Source organism: Chiloscyllium punctatum, chromosome 2 (genome assembly GCF_047496795.1).
Source record: "Chiloscyllium punctatum isolate Juve2018m chromosome 2, sChiPun1.3, whole genome shotgun sequence".
Taxonomy (NCBI): Eukaryota; Metazoa; Chordata; class Chondrichthyes; order Orectolobiformes; family Hemiscylliidae; genus Chiloscyllium; species Chiloscyllium punctatum.
Genome location: NC_092740.1, coordinates 57,185,016 through 57,203,750, shown reverse-complemented (window position 1 = coordinate 57,203,750; position 18,735 = coordinate 57,185,016). Strand labels below are relative to the sequence as shown.

The 18,735-nt window shown below is 39.4% G+C and overlaps 1 protein-coding gene across 5 annotated transcripts in view; it reads left to right on the top strand.

Moving 5' to 3' along the window:
• LOC140484450 (arrestin domain-containing protein 3-like) overlaps positions 1–18,060 on the top strand; it is a 78,494-nt gene extending 60,434 nt beyond the window's left edge. For 3 of the 5 annotated variants that reach the window (XM_072582872.1, XM_072582887.1, XM_072582879.1), the window contains exons 4-7: positions 2,714–2,816; positions 5,404–5,660; positions 7,321–7,492; positions 14,602–18,060. In XM_072582872.1, the coding sequence (XP_072438973.1) occupies positions 2,714–2,816; positions 5,404–5,660; positions 7,321–7,492; positions 14,602–14,678 (609 nt within the window). In that variant the 3' untranslated portion in view covers positions 14,679–18,060. The remainder of the gene's footprint in view (positions 1–2,713; positions 2,817–5,403; positions 5,661–7,320; positions 7,493–14,601) is intronic. The other 2 variants (XM_072582873.1, XM_072582888.1) reach the window with 2 other exon arrangements.
• The last annotated feature ends 675 nt before the right edge of the window (positions 18,061–18,735 follow it).

Below are 18,735 nucleotides of genomic sequence, written 5' to 3'. Positions count from 1 at the left end.
TTCTCTGTCCATCTCAGCACACTGTTCCAATCCCATGCATTTTAATTTATATGTTAATCTCTTATGGACTATATCAAAAGCCTTCTAAAAGTTTAACTAAATAGTGTCCATTGGTGCTCCCTTTATCAATACCACTAGTTACATCCTTGAATTATTCTAGTATATTTGTAAAGCATGATTTCCCTTTCATAAACCCGTGCTGACTCTGTCCAATCCTGTCACTGTTTGCCAAGTCCTGATATTAAATCTTTTATCATAGACTGCAGCATTTTCCTCACTACTGATGTCAGGCTAATCGATCAAAATTTCCTGCTGTATCTCTAACTCCTTTTTTTTAAATAGTTTGGTGACATTAGGTCCAATCTAAAGGAACTGTTCCAGAGTCAATAGAATTCCTGAAAGATGACCACCAATGCATTCATTATTTCTAGGACCACTTATGTAAATAGTTTGGAATGTAGACTATTGGGCCCTGGAGAGTGATCAGCCATCAATTTAATCCCATCAATTTCCCCAATGATATCCCACTCCATACACTGATTTTGTGAAGTTCTTCCCTCTCATTAGACCCTGCATTTTCCAATAATGTTTAGAAATTATTTGTGTCCTCTTTTCATGAAGACAGAAACACAATATATACTTAATTGATCTGCCTTCCCTTTGTTCCCCATTATAACTTCCCTATTTTTGACTGTAAGAGACCTACATTTATCTTAACTCATCTTTTCTTTTTCCTTTTCACATATGTATGTCCTGCTGTCTCCCCTCACCTCCCCTTCAGGCTTGCCTTGTCCATGAAACCCGCCTTCCACTTTGTAAACTGCTGACTGCAAAATTTCCCTTCCTTGCTGCTGGGTTAGCTGATTTTATTAAAAGTCTCTTTCCTCAGGTATTATATCCATTTTTCTTCAAATTTGCTCTCATCTACCACCTCATCTATACCCACCCTTTCCTCTCCCAAGTCATTGAAGATGTTTTTTCTCTCGATCTGTGCTCACCTTACTCAAACGTTTATGTTTAAACCTCTTTCAGGTAGGTTTTCACAATGTGAACATTTTTCTGTATGTAACAGCTATTATCAAAGTTTTATGTGCCTGTGACATAGTTAAACTATCCCTCCTCAAACTTGCCATTCATCAATATGCTAGACTGCAGTCCCCTACTCCAACACCATGCCACCATTGTCCAGTTATGTGGTTCCATATTCTTCTCTAGTTAATTTAACCAGAAAATCATCTGCAGTGACTCTTTTACTCATTCCCATATTGTTTCTGTTGGTGTCTCTCAATGATTTATCCTTTTTTTCATCTGCGTTTTGTCCTCAGCAGTAACAGGTTCTACACGTACTCTTACATCACTCAGACGTATTGTACCATCACCTTTTTCAACCTCTCTGTTGTCTTTCAGTTCTCACAGACAGTTAGTCTGACCCCTAATAACGGATGAGAAAAAAATGTCTAACTAATGTGAAGATCAAACCCATTTTCTTTGGTCCCCAAAACACATTCTTCAACCGCTTCCTCCATACTTTTCCTTGGCAATCGCATGAAGCTGAACAAGACTGCTCCCAGCTGAGTTGTCATAGTTTCTTCAAATATACTGAGAAGAAATGTAAAACTTTCACATCAGTGATTCTCTGAGTGTAAGCATCTTTAAATGTTAATTAATGTGATGGATGGAGGAGTATGATTGATCAGTGCACCAGACACCAAGACCAACATTGCATAATCATTATAGAATTAATAAGTTTGATATTAATGCATCCATGATGGACAGGAGAAAGCCTGGGTGAGTTAGGAGAAAACTTGAAAGTTTTATGATGAGCAAACGTCACACTGACAGGATGATCTGTATTTAAATGTGAGGATATTTATATCAGGCTAGAGTGGCTGAATGGCCTACTTTTACTCCTATGTTTCTACAGCACAATTGACAATCTTATTTAAACTCTATAGATGATTTCTATAGGCTAAGGTTACTTAATAGAGAAAGGAGGGTGGGAAATGCTGGCTTCACAGACTAAGCATCTTTTCAACACTCCTTGTAGGCCAAGAAGATTAGGAGTGCTCCCCATTGTGTGAACCTTTCCATGAAGGCCTCAATCATAATTGCCAGCTTCTCCCAATCAAACCCAGTTGCCAGTGCCTCCAAGCTGCAATTATTGTCCCCTTTACCCTAACCTACCAAGCCCAAAACATTGATCTCCACAGCACAATCACTGCTGACTTCTGTCACCTAACCTCCATGCCCTCATGATTGTGAGAAACTGTCCCAGAATCCCCTTGTTGTGGCCTCCTGCTGCTGGATTACCAGTCCAGCAGTCGGTCGAGTTGCCGGCTTGTCTCACTGCTCGGCCAGAATCCAACGAAATCAACGATAATGAAATTCTGTAGTTAAGTCAATCAGTGCTTCTTCCAGCTTTAAGTTCTTCAACTGTTTTCAGTCATCACACTCACCACATTCCCTTAAACAACAAAGTCAGTATGCGCTTAACAAAACATACTTAGCTTGACTCAAAAATAACTAGAGCTGGAGATATTGAAGTGTTTTGCTATTAATAAAAAAATTATTTTAAGTATTATTTGTTAACAAAACCTTTAGAATCTTATGCTGCTTCACTCTGCAAAGAGAGAAAGTAATTGGCTATCTTGAAGAAGTATTCAACTTGCTTGAAGCAACAGTATTTACTGTGCTTTCTGGTAATTTTTTACAGTCACCACAGTCTGCTTCAGAGGAGAAAACTATTTGTTGCTGCTGTTGTGCCTCAGGCCCAATATCCCTAAGTGCCAAAATTGAACGCAAAGGCTACACATCAGGTAAAAATCTGAAAACTATTATGTTTTTTATCATACTGTGAGTATCTATAGCAACATAATATTGAAAGATTTTCATGTGCAGGGACTGCCTGTTTAATGACAGTCAATTACTTTCTGTAGCCCACATTATATTTTGACACACTTTCTTCTTTATCTATACATAAGTATGTAAAACATTTACTGGTATGTTTATTTTGTGGATTGAATTGCCTGGCATCTAATTTGTATATTCATGATAATAGAAACAAGTTGCTGAGTGGTACAGAGCTTGAGTACTGTTATGACTGTGATGGGAGAAATTAAATTGTAGTCAAGCCTAATTACACCATAAGTCACATCATTAGTGTAAATGTTTTGTTTCAGTTACCAAAACTGCCAGTTGTTTCCCTCTGTATTGCTATCCAGAATAGAATAGACTTGCACTAGTTTAGTTTAATGAACTCAAACAATCCATTCATTATAAAACAAAGCACGGTCTTAATAAAAAGTGGCAAAACTGATTAACATCTAAGCTATAATCTGGAATTTGAACTATATCCCCTTTTACGTCCAAAACTCAGACTCACATGGGCAAAAGACCAAAAAATAAACTCTGCAGAGATTATATTTCATATTGGGAAAAAAATACTTGATGGCCAATGGTTGGAAAAATAAAACATAAAATTAATGATTTCTCACAGTCCACTGAGTCTCTTATTGATGAAATCAAATTGCTGACAGCTGTAAACTAATGGAAGCTCTTTCAAGCAAGGCTTCAGTTCAGATGGTAATCAAGTTGGATCAAATCTTTGAGTAATGGTACAGTTCAGCTTCTCCATGTTTGCAATGTAGTCAAAACACTGAAGTGGGGAAACTTCACCAGTTTCCGAAGAACCTGAGTGAAGAAAGGAAGACACAGACACTTTTAGATTAGATTTCCTACAGTATTGAAACAGGCCCTTCGGCCCGAAAAGTCCACACCGACACTCTGAAGAGCATCCAGCCCAGGCCCAGGCCCATTCCCCTACCCCATGTTTACCCCTGACTAATGCATCTAACACTATGGGCAATTTAGCATAGCCAATTGCACATCTTTGATTTGTGGGAGGAAACAGAAGCACCCGGACAAAACCCACACAGCTACAGGGAGACTGTGCAGACTCCACACAGGCAGTCACCCGAGGTGGGAATTGAACCCTGGGTCCCTAGCGCTGTGAGGCAGCAGTGCTACCACTGAGCCACCGTGCCGCCCACACTGACTGTGTGGAGTTTGCACATTCTCCCCATGTATGCATGGGTTTCCTCCGGGTGCTCAGGTTTCCTCCCACAATCCAAAGATGTGCAGGCTTACTGCAAGTGTGGAGGTTTGTTTCCTTTTAACTCACTGGTTCAGACTCAAACTGTAAGCTTAAGGATACTGCTCCTTCCTGCCCGAAATGTTGTTTTCTTGTCTCATTTATGTTGATTATTTATATATTACTTCTCAGCCCAAGACATATGAAGGGGACTTTACTGAGGTTAGCAGCTTGGGGTAATTTATGTTAACGTATTATTCTGTTAAATTGAACTTAGAAGTGATTTAGCACAGATTCTGGTGAAGTGTTTCTCACATATCAGATCTATGGGATAATGGTGTTCATAAATTCGTAATACTGTTTGTGTAGTTTTAGCTAATGCAGAGCAGTGAAGGTGGCAGCTTTTGGATAATAATCTGATTGATGTGCCTTGTGCAGCATTGACTTCTAGTTCCTGGAAGTTGCTGCTACACATGAACCTCAGAGGTCCACACAATAGGAAAAAAAGCAGGAATGCTGATGCTGATCCATTTAATAAGTTAACACTATTCATATTAGGAGCCTTTTTTTCCCCTTTGAAACCTGGCTGGCTCCCTAACCCTTGCCCAGCTTCCTTCTTGAAAGAAGTGTACTCATTTGCTGATTCACAAGGCAACCTTTATGAAAACCTAACCTTGAACATGAATTTTCCTTTTGTTTTCACATTCCACACAAAATGGGGGAGTTTGACTTAACTTCTGACTCGACCCCATTCTTGTATTATTCAACTTGCAGAACTGTGCATCTGATGTAAAAGCACCAGATATGAAATGGGACCATAGAGCTGGCATTAGCCAATGACGGAACTTATGATCCGTGGCCTCCTGGATGTAGCTGTGATTTTCTTTCCCTTCATTTTACCTGCCCATCACCAAAGATAAAACCACTAGTCAATTGTCACACAACACCAGATTATAGTCCAACAGGTTTATTTGGAAGCACTACCTATCGGAGCACCGCTCCTTCATCAGGTGGTTGAAGAAGCAACGCTCCAAAAGCTAGTGCTTCCAAATAAACCTGTTGGGCTATAACCTGGTGTTGTATAATTTTTAACTTTGTCCACGCCAGTCCAACCACCAAGCCATGACTGGTCAATTGAGGTAAATTTTGAGCCTATCTTAAATGTTTTTAGAATTTATGCCCCATCTCAGCATTATTATAATACTAATTAATTCCCATTCTACATAATACTTTATTTCCTTTTCACTTAAACTGTTGTGGAGTTCAGATGGGATATAAAAGAATATACATTGTAAATTTTGTTCCTTCTGCAGGTGAATCCATTCGAATATTTGCTGAAATTGAGAATAACTCTTCCCGCAAATTGGTTCCAAAGGCAGCCATTTATAAGACACAGATTTTCCATGCTGAAGGAAAGAAAAAAACGGTTACAGAACTGGTAACCAAAATAGAGGGTGAACCAGTGTTAGCTGGAAAATCAGAGAACTGGAATGGAATGGAACTGAAAATTCCAGCAGTGCCTCCTACACTGATGAACTGCAGCATTATCCAAATGGAGTACTCACTGATGGTACTTGGCTTTTCAATTTCTGTTTTAGTTCTAATAATGAAGGATGTTTGTAATGATTGTCAGCAGGCCTCAGACAAATCAAGGCCTTCACCCAAGAGTCTTGGGGCTGTAAGCCAAGGGCAGCCTTCAAACCCAGTCCAGGACATGAGCAGTCAGCCATCTGGGCAGTCAAAGTCAGAATGCTCTTAACATTAGGGGTAAGGAGCAGAATGTCGGTCAGGATACCTTCAGTCTTTGTCTTATTGGGTTTTTTTTTCCCATCCTCGGATTAGAGGGGGCATTTATTATTGAATGAAAGAGATAAAATAGGTGGTACAGTTGTTGCTTTTGGTGCAGGTATGGAGGTGCTCAAAGTGAGTGATTAGACAGTGTAGAGGGCACACTGGGTTAGTAGTGTTATGGTTTTGAATGGGTGACAGCAAGTGATGGAAGATGTTGCTGGCAATAGTAAGAGTGGTAGAGCATGAGCCTTGCTAGGAAGTGGGTACAGATGCAGAGGTAGAGTGTGAGATATTAGAGAGATGGCATTTATGCTGGTGGAGTGCAGATAGTCATTGACCATCTTCCTACTGTGCCGGGATGTACCTCCTAATGTATGAGACTGCAGTGACCTGAGTGGAAACCTTAGACCAGGGTGGCGTAGTCTGGTCTCATGGCTTCTACTGCTGATGCTGGAGGATGAGGAAGTCTCAAGTCTACAATCAACCTGTATTTCCAGATCCCTGTCAGTACAGCAGGCTGACAATGTCCCCCCCGCCCCGCCTGAATGTCTGGGCTATTGTCAGTTACCATCCAGGCCAGCTCCGGACTGACAGTGAGTGCACAACAGGCTTTTAAAGATGGCTTGGCATGAGGAATGCTGCTGAATTTAAGGATATTCAGTGAGTACTATCTACAAGGGCATGGTAGGCAGTTAAACAGAGGATTTAATAAAATACTGCAGTGGTGGAAAGCTGAATGAAACTCAATGCTGGAGAAACTCAGCAGGTCTATCAGCATCCATGAAGAGAGAAACAAAATGAACTTTTCAAATCTAGTATGACACTTCTACAGAAGTGAAAGGTGTTGGAAAAGCTTTTTTTGTATACTTTTGACAGAGTCAGAGGCCCGGTACAAAAGACAAATGGGTTGTTAATGCTGGAAAAGAAATGTAAAATGTGTTGAAGTTATGGTGTGAAAGGGACAGAATAGGTCTGCTCTAGAAGGAACAAAGTAAACCAGACAGGGCTGTGGGGGAGAGAATGTAAGGAAAATGGAGAACAGACATCAGTTTCTGAAGTCAGGAATTAGATGAGCTTGGTAAGGACACTAGGGATCACAGCAGAAATCACAAACCTTGATTCTTTTGGCTGATAGATTGGGATGCTAAAGTCCAATAGCCTCTAAATAATTATATCACAAACTGAATATCAATCAGGTAGAAATTTGTATATGCCATTTGGGCAGTGTTCTGGTATTGAGTAAGCAGTGGTATAACCCAATATTTTGTGCATTTTCATGTAAAGATCATCTTTTGAATAGGTTAATATGAAATATAGAAATGCTCTCTGACACATCACTATATGCAGAGCAAAATTAGCAAAAACATGTGAACTTGAAAAATTAGTTGTTGGTGATAACGTTTTTAAAAATGCTTAAAAGTTTGTTTTTTATTTCTTAGATATATTTAGATGTCCCAAGCTCATTCAACTTAGATGTTAAATTACCAATTGTTATTGGTACAATTCCCTTGCATCCTGTCAACAACCAAGCAACCAACTATAACACCCAATATGGCATGAACTACAACACCTTCAACAACTTCAGTGACACACTCCCTGAAGGGCCTGACGGTAAGGACAAGCCCTGATGAGTAGTTGAGGTAGATGTTTTCCCATGATCATTTTGAATAGGTCAAAGGCCAAATGGTCTTCTGTGCAATTTGCGCATGCATAACCAGCAGAGGAAGGGCTGGTATAGGGTTTTTGCCCGAAATGTTGGCTCTCCTGCTCCTCTGATACTGCCTGACCAACTGTGCTTTTCAGCACTATACTCTCGACAGCAGAGGAGTCAGTAAATCCTCCTCACAGCAACCTGCATTTTCTTGGGAGACAGGATATTTTGCAAAACTGCATGCTGCCACTAATAGTTTGGGAAGCATTATCAATAGTTAATTTTTTAAAATTAATTACTAATAAAAACTGCTTCACTATGGCTTTCCAATGTTTGTTCATGAAATGTGCTGCCAGCATTCCAAATCTTTGAACAAATATAACTGTAATCGAAGGCTCATTCTGACATTTGATTTCCTTTTTAAACATGTGGTAGGCTAGTTCGAGGTTACTTGATTTTAATTTGTGGGCTTGCTGTTTTATATTTTCTTTGAAATTTTTTTTTTGTTTGATTTTTATTAATTCATTCAGCACTGAACCAGACACTTTGACCTAACACACCCATGCCAACTTGGTTTCCTAAACATGAACTAATTCCGTTTGACTCCTTATCTGTCTAAAGCATTCCTATTTATGTACCTGTCCAAATTTAGTTTAAATGCCATAATTGTACCCGCCTCGACCACTTCCTCTGGTAGCTCGTTCCATATACGCACCACCATCTGTGTGAAGAAGTTGCCCTTCAGGTCCCTTTTAAATCTTTCCCCTCTCACCTTAAACCTATGCCATCTACTTTTGGATTCCCATACCCTGGGGTAAAGACCTTGGCTATTCACCCTATCCATGCCCCTCATGATTTTATAAACCTCTACAAGGTCACCCCTCAGCCTCTGATGCTCCAGGAAAAATAAGTCCTAACCTATCCAACCTTTCCTTCTATCTCAAACCCTCCAGTCTCAGTAACATCCTTGTAAACCATTTTGCACCCTTTCCAGTTTAATAACATCCTTCCTATAACAGGACATCCAGAAGTGCATGCAGTACTCCAAATGTGGCCTAATATACAGCCAACACATGACATTCCAACTCCTGTACTCAGTGAAGTCAAGCATGCCAAATGCCTTTTTCACCAGCCTGTCTACCTGTGATGCCACTTTCAAGAATCTATCTACCTGCACCCTGAGGTCTCTGTTTGACAACACACCCAGGGCCCTATCATGAAGTCCTGATCAGTCTTCTCAATATGCAACGCCTCACATTTCTCTGCATTAAACTTCATCTGCATTCCTTAGCCAACTGGCCAAATTGATCAACATCACATTGTACTCTTAGATAATCTTCTTCATTGTCCACTTTACCACCAATTATGGTGTCATCCGCAAACCTACTAGCCATGCTTTCTATATTCTCATCCAATTCATTTATACACATGATGAACAACAGTGAACCCAGCACCGATCCATGCAGCACATCACTGGTAACAGGCCTCCAGTCTAAACAACAACCCTTTACCTTCACCTTTTATCTCCTATCATTGAGCAAACTTTGTATCCAATTGTGGGCTCTCCCTGGATCCCATCTCATCTAATCTTACTAACCTTGGAACATTGTTGAAGGCCTTACTAAAGTTCATGTAGGCAACTATTTCTCACGCACAAAGCCATGCTGATTATCCCTAATCAGTCATTGCCTTTCAAAATGTATGTAAATTCTGTCTCTCAGAATCCCCTCCAACAACTTACACATCACTGATATCAGGCTCAGGGTTTGTAGTTCCCTGGCTTTTCCTTTCAGCCATCCTTAAATAACGGCTCAACAGTAGCGTCCAGTTTTCTGCACCTCACCCGTGGCTGTCGATGGTATGAATATCTGTGCTAGGGGCTTTGCAATTTCTTCCCTAGCTTTTCACCATGTTCTGGGATACACTTGATTTCAGAATCACAAAAGTCTTCTGAGGCAAAAGGAGCAGTGCTCTGAAAGCTAGTGCTTCCAAATAAACTTGTTGGACTATAATCTGGTGCTATATGATTTTTAACTTTGTACACCTTAATCCAACACCTCCACATCGAGGCAAAAGGAGGTAATTTATCCCATTATGCCTGTATCAATTCAATAACACTGCAACATTACCTCATGCCAATTTCCTGATTTATCCCTATACTTTTGCATAATATTTTTATCCAGATATTCTTCCAGTGTCCTTTTGACTGGTTTAATTACACCTGCCACCATCACACTTCCAAGCCATGTTTTCCATACTCTAACTACTTGCTGAGTGAAAAGGTTTTTTCTCGTATCTTCCTTGCTTCGTTTGAAATTTCTTTAAACTTATGTCTTCTAATTTGTGTTCCTTTTTCGAGTGGGGACAGTTTCTCCCTATTTACTCTGTCCAGCCCATTCAAAACTGGTATCAAATCCCCTCTTGGCCCTCCTCTCTCTAAAGAGAACAATCTTAACTTCTTCAGTCTAATCCCATAACTGAAGATTCTCATCCTGGGAATCACTATTTTTAAATTACTCTTTCATTCTCCGGTGCTTTAAATCATTCCATTATGTAGCACTCTCAATTGTACAGAAAATTCTAGGTGATGTCCAGAAAAGTGTATCCTACACAGGTTCAACATCACTCTTTTGTGATTACTGTTTTATTCATTGCACCTAGTAACAAAAGCAAGGATATTCTATGTTTTATTAACAGCTCATCACTTGTCACCTTCAATGATTTGTGCACATATAAATAAGTCCCTCTCATGCTGCACCCTCTTTGGAATCAAACCCCATTATTCTTATTTTCTAACGTTCTTCCTACCAATACTTTGCTGCATTGGAACGCATTTGTCACCTATCTGGCACTTTTCCAACTTGTCTATGTCTTTTTGGAGTTCTACATAAGATAAGAACTAGGAGCAGAAGGAGGTCATCTGGCCCTTCAAGCCTCCTCCGCCATTCAAGAAGATATGTTAGTGGCCTCAGCTCCACCTACCCACCACCGTGTGGGCGGCACGGTGGCACAGTGGTTAGCACTGCTGCCTCGCAGCGCCGGAGACCCGGGTTCAATTCCCGCCTCAGGTGACTGACTGTGTGGAGTTTGCACGTTCTCCCCGTGTCTGCGTGGGTTTCCTCCGGGTGCTCCGGTTTCCTCCCACAGTCCAAAGATGTGCAGGTCAGGTGAATTGGCCATGCTAAATTGCCCGTAGTGTTAGGTAAGGGGTAGATGTAGATGTAGGGGTATGGGTGGGTTACGCTTCGGCGGTGCGGTGTGGACTTGTTGGGCCGAAGGGCCTGTTTCCACACTGTAAGTAATCTAATCTAATCTCACCATCACCTTCCTTGTTCAAAAAAAATCTATCTTAGCTTTAAAAACATTTACTGAAATAGCGTCAACTACTTCACTGGGCATGGAATTCCATGGTTTTACAACCCTTCAGGTGAAGAATTTCCTTCTCAATTTGGTCCTGCATCTGCTCTCCCTAATTTTGAGGCTATGCCCTCTTGTCCTAGTTTCACCTGCCAGTAGAAACATTATCTCTATTTCTATCTTATCTATTCCCTTCATAATTTTATATCTTTCTACAAGATTCCCCTAATTCTTCTAAATTCCAATGACTATAATCCTAGTCTACTCAGTCTCTCCTCATAAGCCAAGCCCGTCAACTCTGGCATCAACCTAGTGAACCTCCTCTGCAGCCCCTCCATTGCCAGTATATCCTTTCTGAAGTAAGGAGACTAAAACTACATACAGTACTCCAGGTATGGTCTCACCAGCACCCTACACAGCTGCAACATAACCTCTCTGTTTTTAAAGTTAACCTCTTTAACAATGAATTTCAAAATTCCATTTGCCTTCCTAATTATCCATTGTATCTGCAGACCAACCTTCTATGATTCATGCACAAGGACACCCAGGACTCTTTGCACAGCAATATACTACAACTTTTTACCATTCGAGTAATCGTCCGTTTTACTGTTACTCCTACCAAAATAGATTACATCACATTTATTAACATTGTACTCCATCTGACAGACCTTTGCCTACTCACATGAAGTATCTATGTTTCTCTGCAAAGTTTCACAGACCTCACTTTGCTCTTCCACTCATCTTAGTGTCATCCGCAAACTTTGACACACATACACGTGGTTCCCAACTCCAAATCATCGATGTAACTTGTGAATGATTGCAGTCCCAACACTGATCCCTGTGGCACACCACTTGTTACTGATTGCCAAGTCGAATAGCACTCATTTATCCCCACTCTTTGCTTCCTGTTAGTCAACCAATCCTCTGTCCATGCTAATACTTTACCGGTTATGCCATGCATCTTTATCTTACGCAGCAGTCTCTTGTATGACACATTGTTGCAGGCCTTACATCTACTGGGTTACTGTTGGCCATTGTGCTCATAATGTCTTCATAGAGTTCTAGAAGATTAGTTAAGCATGACCTTCATGAACCTATGCTGTGTCTGCCCAATGGGACAATTTCTAACCAGATGCCTTGCTATTTCTTCCTTGATAATAACTCAAGCATCTTCCCTGCTATAGAGGTTAAGCTAACCAGTCTTTAATTCCCCATCTTTTGTCCTCCGCCATTTTTAAACAATGACATCACATTTGCTGTTTTCCAATCTGTTAGAACTGCCCCAGGATCCAGCAAATTTGAAAAATTACCACAAGTGTGCTTACTATTTCTCCTGCCATCTCTTTTATTCCCCAGGAATGCATTCCATCTGGGCCAGGAGACTTGTCTATCCTTAGCTCCATTAGCTTGCCCAACACTACCTCTTCCATAATAATTGTTTCCATGTCCTTACCTACCTTTGTCTCTTTGTCAATCACTGGCACGTTGTTTATGTCCCCCACTGTGAATACCTGTTCAATGCCTCAGCCATTTCATCATATCCCATCAGTAAATGCGCCTTCTCATTCTCTAAAGGACCAACTTCTACTCTAGCCACTCTTTTTCGTTTTATATATTTCTAGAAGCTTTTGCTATCTGTCTTTATATTATGTACTAGTTTTTTACACTGTCCTCCTCACAGTTTATAATTCTTCAAAGTACATCTGCAAACTTTAAGATTGTCATCTGCACACCAAGATCTGGATCATTAATATATTTCAGGAAAAGCATGGGTCCCAGTACAGACCCCTCAGGAGCTCCACTAGAAACCGTCCTCTTGTCTAAAAATATCTAATCACCTTTTCTATCACTTAGCCAATTTTGTATCCATCTTGCTACTGATCTTTTTTATACCATGACCTATAGCTTGCCTCAAGTCTGTTGTGAGGCACTGTACCAAATGCCCTCTGGAAATCCAGGTATACAATAACATCCAGCCTTTCTGTTACTCTTCAAAAACTCCAGCAAGCTAAATAAACATGATTTCCCCTTCAGAATTCCATGCTGATTCATCCTAACCAACCCACCTTTTCTCCACAAAACTACTATAACAAATAACTGTCACCATACTGAAGCTTCCTCATACTGAAGTTAAACTAACTGGTCTGTAATTGCTGGGCTCATTCTTACAAGGTTGTATGCAATTTTCCAGTCTTCATGGTATCTCCCCTAAGTCTAGGGATGACTGAAACATTGTTGCCAGTGCCTCAGCAGGTTTTACTGTCATTTTTTTCAAAATCCTTGGATACATCTTCTCCAGTTCAATCTCTTCAGCATTTATGCCCTATCAAATTTGAACCTTTTCAGTGATAACATTTTGATTTGTCCTTTTTGTATTTATATTTACTTTTTTTAAAATTTGGTTTTGTCATTGATCATCAGTAACAATATTGATCACTAAATCATCACATTTGAGGGAAATTAAAAGCAATTTTAGCAAATTGACATTCCATATGGAATTACTGCTACCCTGATTTGAGAAATGCTCAACTGGATTAAGGTGGCGTGTACAGGCTACTTTTACTAAATTATACAGGGCCATAGACTACTCCAATGAATACTTGAATATGACAGGCGAGATGCATAAATATACAGGAAAATGTATTTCCCTGCCTAGGGGAGATCTTTCTCCTGGATTGATTAAGTTTTCATTGTGTCATCCTGCAAAATGAGTCTCAAGATGCTCAAAGTTACGAGCACAATTGCAATGATAGACACCCCAACCTGGGTGTACCATGCAACCTGGTTGTATTTGTATTTCAGGTGTGATCTACTTGGAAGGCTTTTAGTTGTACGTTGCAACTTGAATGCTAGAGAGGACAGAATAATGATCCTGGAATTGGATCATTACAAACAGTAACTTCTAGATGCCTTGGCAGGTTGAATGGCCTGCCAACACTCCCTGACTTGTTTACAAAGAAGATCCATTTTACCATAAGAGTTGAACTGTGAAATTCTAGCTCTACCAAAAGTCCTGAGTTGAAACAAACCAAAGTGATTATCGCAGTGAATAATGAGACCTTATCCACTTCAGAACAATTAACAAAACAGTTTTGCCTCAGATCCATTATCTGTGAAAAGATATTTAATCAAATTTACAGGAAACTCGTGGCTTTAGTTTCACTTGTGCAAGAATAGTAATTCAAGAACAGTGGCAATTTAAGGAGGTTTTTTTTGTTCGCAAGGTTTAATATCCACTAAATCGTTGCAACTTCTCCCAAGGGGAGCAGAGTTAAAATCAGGCGTCACTTGACTGCACTCACATGAATAATAACTTTATTGTTAGATTATTTAACAAGCAAAAGTACACAATGGGTAATGTATTACAATGCAGAAGGAGGCCATTTGGCCCATTGTGTCTGCACCAGCTCATTGAAAGAACATCATTACCTAGTTACAACCACCTCCTTTTTCCCCAAGCCCTTACACATTATTTCTATCCAAACAGTCATGAAAAGCTCTATTGAATGCCTCAATTAAACTTGCCTCCAACACATTTCCAGGCAGTGCATTCCATACCCTAACTACCCGCTGCATGAACAGGTTTTTCCTGACTTCACCCTTGCTTTTTCCAGATCTCTTTTAATTCTGTGCTGAATAGTTCTTGTTCCTTACAGCTCAAACACAAAAAGAAAACAACTGGATAAATACTCACACTCTAACTTTTCCTTAGCAGGAAAACCTGGCTTTCTAGTCACCAATGAGAACCCAGGCTTCCAGACACCGGAGATGAAAAACTTTCACGAATAATGAATTGAGGTTTATATTTACTCTTTGGGTGATGGAGGATTGTGGTGCCAACTTTGACTTGCTGTTGTGTCCAAATGCCTACTCCAAATGCATATTTAATTTAGAAATGTCAAGAATAAAACAGGAAACAGAAACCTCTGTATTACATTACTTCTAAGTACATGCTAATTGTTAACTTAATTGTCATAAATAAAACAACATAAAACATATTTGCTTGAATACCAATTCTGCTGGTGCATAATGAACTTTGTCATGTTTTGTAATGTGACGATGCTATTCTTGAAAGAATATGTTCAATCTTTCAAATTGAAGTTTTCATTTTTAGCAGTTAATGTCTTCCATTTATATATGAATCTCTACTGTCATATTATTAGTTGATACATTTACACATATGTACTCACTGTATTGATGTTAAATACCAAACGGTCACTATGTTTGCAGAATTTTTTTATCAAAGGAGTGTTACAGGTGAAAAGGTTGTTTTCCTCCTAAATTTAAAGACAAACATTACTTTTTTAGCTGTATTTTTGCCTCCAGAAAATCAGGTGCTGTGATGGAGAAGGCATCACATTGATGTTACTGCATGAATTCTATGCTTGTTATGCTGCACTGATTAATGGCCTCAAATTGAAGAACATTAACACAGGTTTGTAGCAAGAAAAAAGGTAGCAAATTGGTATGTTTTTCAAGGGAACCAAAATTCAAACCTCATAAAACAATATGTGTTCTTTTAAATGCTTCTGTTAATATTGGAATTATTGTTTGCTTTGCAAAATATTATTCATGAAGTCACAAATTCTAAGAGCATTCTTTGAAATTATTTTTGCTAAGCTGGTGCTGCCTTATTTTTAAGTGCAATACAAAAACTCCTCAAAGCACAGAAGTGGGGTTTCTTTTATACTCCTGGTGGAGTATGCAGGTAGATTGGGAACAGTTTAATTTCTCATCCAGGTGATTGCTTATTTTATGTCTGTGCCACTGCTCAGTTTTCAATTTGTTTGTTTTCCAGTGGTACTTCCACATATTTCTCCCTTGGAACAGTTGATTTTATGGCAATCTGTTAATAGCCGTGTTGCCAAGGATCAAAAACAGTAAGTGCTGGAGATACTCAGGAGCTCTGGCAGTGTCGCTAGAGAGAAACACAGTTAACATTTCAACTCCAGTTATCCTTCTTCAAAACATCAGAACATTAGTTTCTGACAAAAGATAATGGACAAAACTCTGTTTATCTTTCAACATGTGCTGCCAAACCTGCAGAGTTTCTCCACCATTTTCTGTTTTTATTTCCGATTTCCGGCACCCGCAGTTCTTTGCTTTTATTCTTAAGTTGTTATGTTATTATATTAACATGGTTGATGTAGAGATGAACTTCGGACAACATAATGGTCATCATTAATACCACCTATTTCCATCTCCATAATATTAGCCAACATTGGTCCCAGCCTCAGATTTGCCTATTCCAACAGTTGGTTGTGTTCCACAGTGCTCACTGATCTATATTGGCTCTTGGTCAAGCAATGTATTGATTTTAAGATTTTCATCTCCAGTTTTGAGTCCCTTGATGGCTTAACTCATCTTTATTTCTATGACCTCCTAACGCCCACAATAATCTGGGCTTTCAGTGTGCCTTTAATTGTAGATTCCTAGGCATTCCTGATTTTAATGGCTGCAATATGTGCCTGCTTCTTAGATATCTGGGCTGCAAGTTCTGGAATACACTCCCTACACCTCTCCACCTCTCTAACACACTCACCTCCCTTAAAACGTTACATTTTTAACAAGCTTTTGGTCATCTGACCTCATGGGCTGGATTTTCATAGAGTTATGGTGATTCCAGAGATCTTTAAAATGGTAAACAGGACCAAATTTGGTCCTGTCCCACATCTACAAGTTAGAACGACAAGAGCAGTAAATGTATGGAACTCCGCTAACTTTGTGTTTCCCTGAAAACCATACACTACTCTAATTTGGAAATATATTATTGTTCCTTCTCTGTCACTGGTTCAAAATCCTGGGACTACTCCCTCCCTTTCTGTAGGCATACCCTAAGGACTGCAGTAGTGCAAAAAGGCAGATCACCGCCACTTCTCAAGGACATTTGGGGATGAGCGATAGGGTTAGGGTTAGCTAGAATAACCAATGACTCCCACATTCAATGATTCACTATGAAAAGGAATTCTGGCAGATGCTGTTATCACCAAGGTATGAAATGGGAGAGAGATGTGGGAAATCCAAACTCAGTGGGGATTTGGAAAAGCAATCGCATTTTCACCGGAAAAACAGCCTTCTGCTTGTGGTGTTATGAATCATTAGAGAAACCATAAATGCTCTTGAAGAGCAGAACTGTCACACTATCAATTTATTTAAATGCCTTTTTTGAGAAACAAAACAACACTGCTTACTGTTGAGTAGAAAATAATCTAGCAATTTCAATAGCTATTTGTTGACCTAATACTTAGTGCTATAATTGTAGTCTTGTTAATATTAGGTGGTTGATTCCCATATTACAGTGGCAGGCAGAATTCACAGTTTGATTGAAAGTTCAAGGAAGTTATAAGAGGAAAAGTGATTTGTTATGGTTCATGAATAATGATTGTATTTATAAGGGGCTTAAATTCTTGATTTTAATTTTTTGAATGGGTTTACATAAAAGGAATGTTTTATATATTTAACTCTGTAATTAATATTCAGAACTTTATTTCTACTCACCTTGGATCCAGAGGTCTGTCTGTGCTCATGTTAACAAAATATCCTGTCAGAATATTAATTTGTAATTTCAGCAATTAGTCATATGTATATTGATTTTTCTTTAAAAGGACACTTTTTGCTAAACAATGGACACTGATCTGAAGTAGCTGCTAATTTGCATCCGTGGAGTCAGTCGTTTCCATGAAGGCATAAACTCTGTGGAGATGTCAGCACAGATAATCACAACCTTAAATGGGTGAACAACTCATTCTTACCATCAGGTTTGAAGATAACTCATTCAGTAGTTTGTGGCTGGGACATTTAAAAACAGAAATCACCTCAGGTATGAAACAATGACTATAAGGAGGGTATGCAAGATGTGAGCTCACCCCTCCCATATTCTTTGAAATAATACAATAGATTTGGAGAGAGGTTACAAAACTTTGTGCAGATGCTTGAATTGGATCAGAGCACACATGATGGAAGAACGAACATCTCCCTCTATTCCTTCCTGCAATAGGCCATTGAAGTCCTGAATCCTATTTTGGGGTAGAAGCGTCTATGGTCCTGAACTTTCTACTGTGGGTCATTGGAATTTCTGTGACACTGTTTCTGTAAGGAAAGGAAATACATCAGCTACAACTGTAAAGCGCTGCCTCAGTGAGAATGAAAATATTCAAATACAATTAATGGATTATTATTGACTTTTTTTTCTGTATTGTTCATGGCTAACATCTGATACTTCATAAAGTTGTAATTTTTTGCATGCATGCAGAACATATACGTTTGCCTACATCACTGAAAATTAGAACACATTTTATATATTTCTATAATCCAGGAATAAAGCCAGTCACTTATATTTTTGACTAAAGAATACCTATCTGGTGTGCTTCTTACAAACACACAAGCGCATACTAAATCAGAAATGTAAACTTTTTATAAGAATTCAGAAAATGGTCACAGTCAAGCAAACAGGGATAAAACTGGAAGGTGTAAAGGCCAGAGGTGATGGGTGGAGGTTTGGAATTGCATGAGTTGGTACTGTATTTGCACCATTTTTGTTGCCAGTCCTTTGATTTATTCCTGAGGGCCTGTGACAGTGTGGTATGTAGAGGATGTTTCCTCTTATGGGAGGAACTAAATTAGGAATCATCATTTAGAAATAAATTCATGGGAGGCAAAAGGGTGAAAGGCTATTAGGGGTAGCCAGGAATATGGAGTTGTGGTTACAATCAGCCATGACCTTTCCACAGCAGGCTGAGCAGGGTTAAGGGGCCAAATGCCCTACTCCTATTTTTAACTCCTATATTAATATGTTTGAGAACGACATCTATACAACTGTTTACTGTGATTTACTGTCTGATCTCCT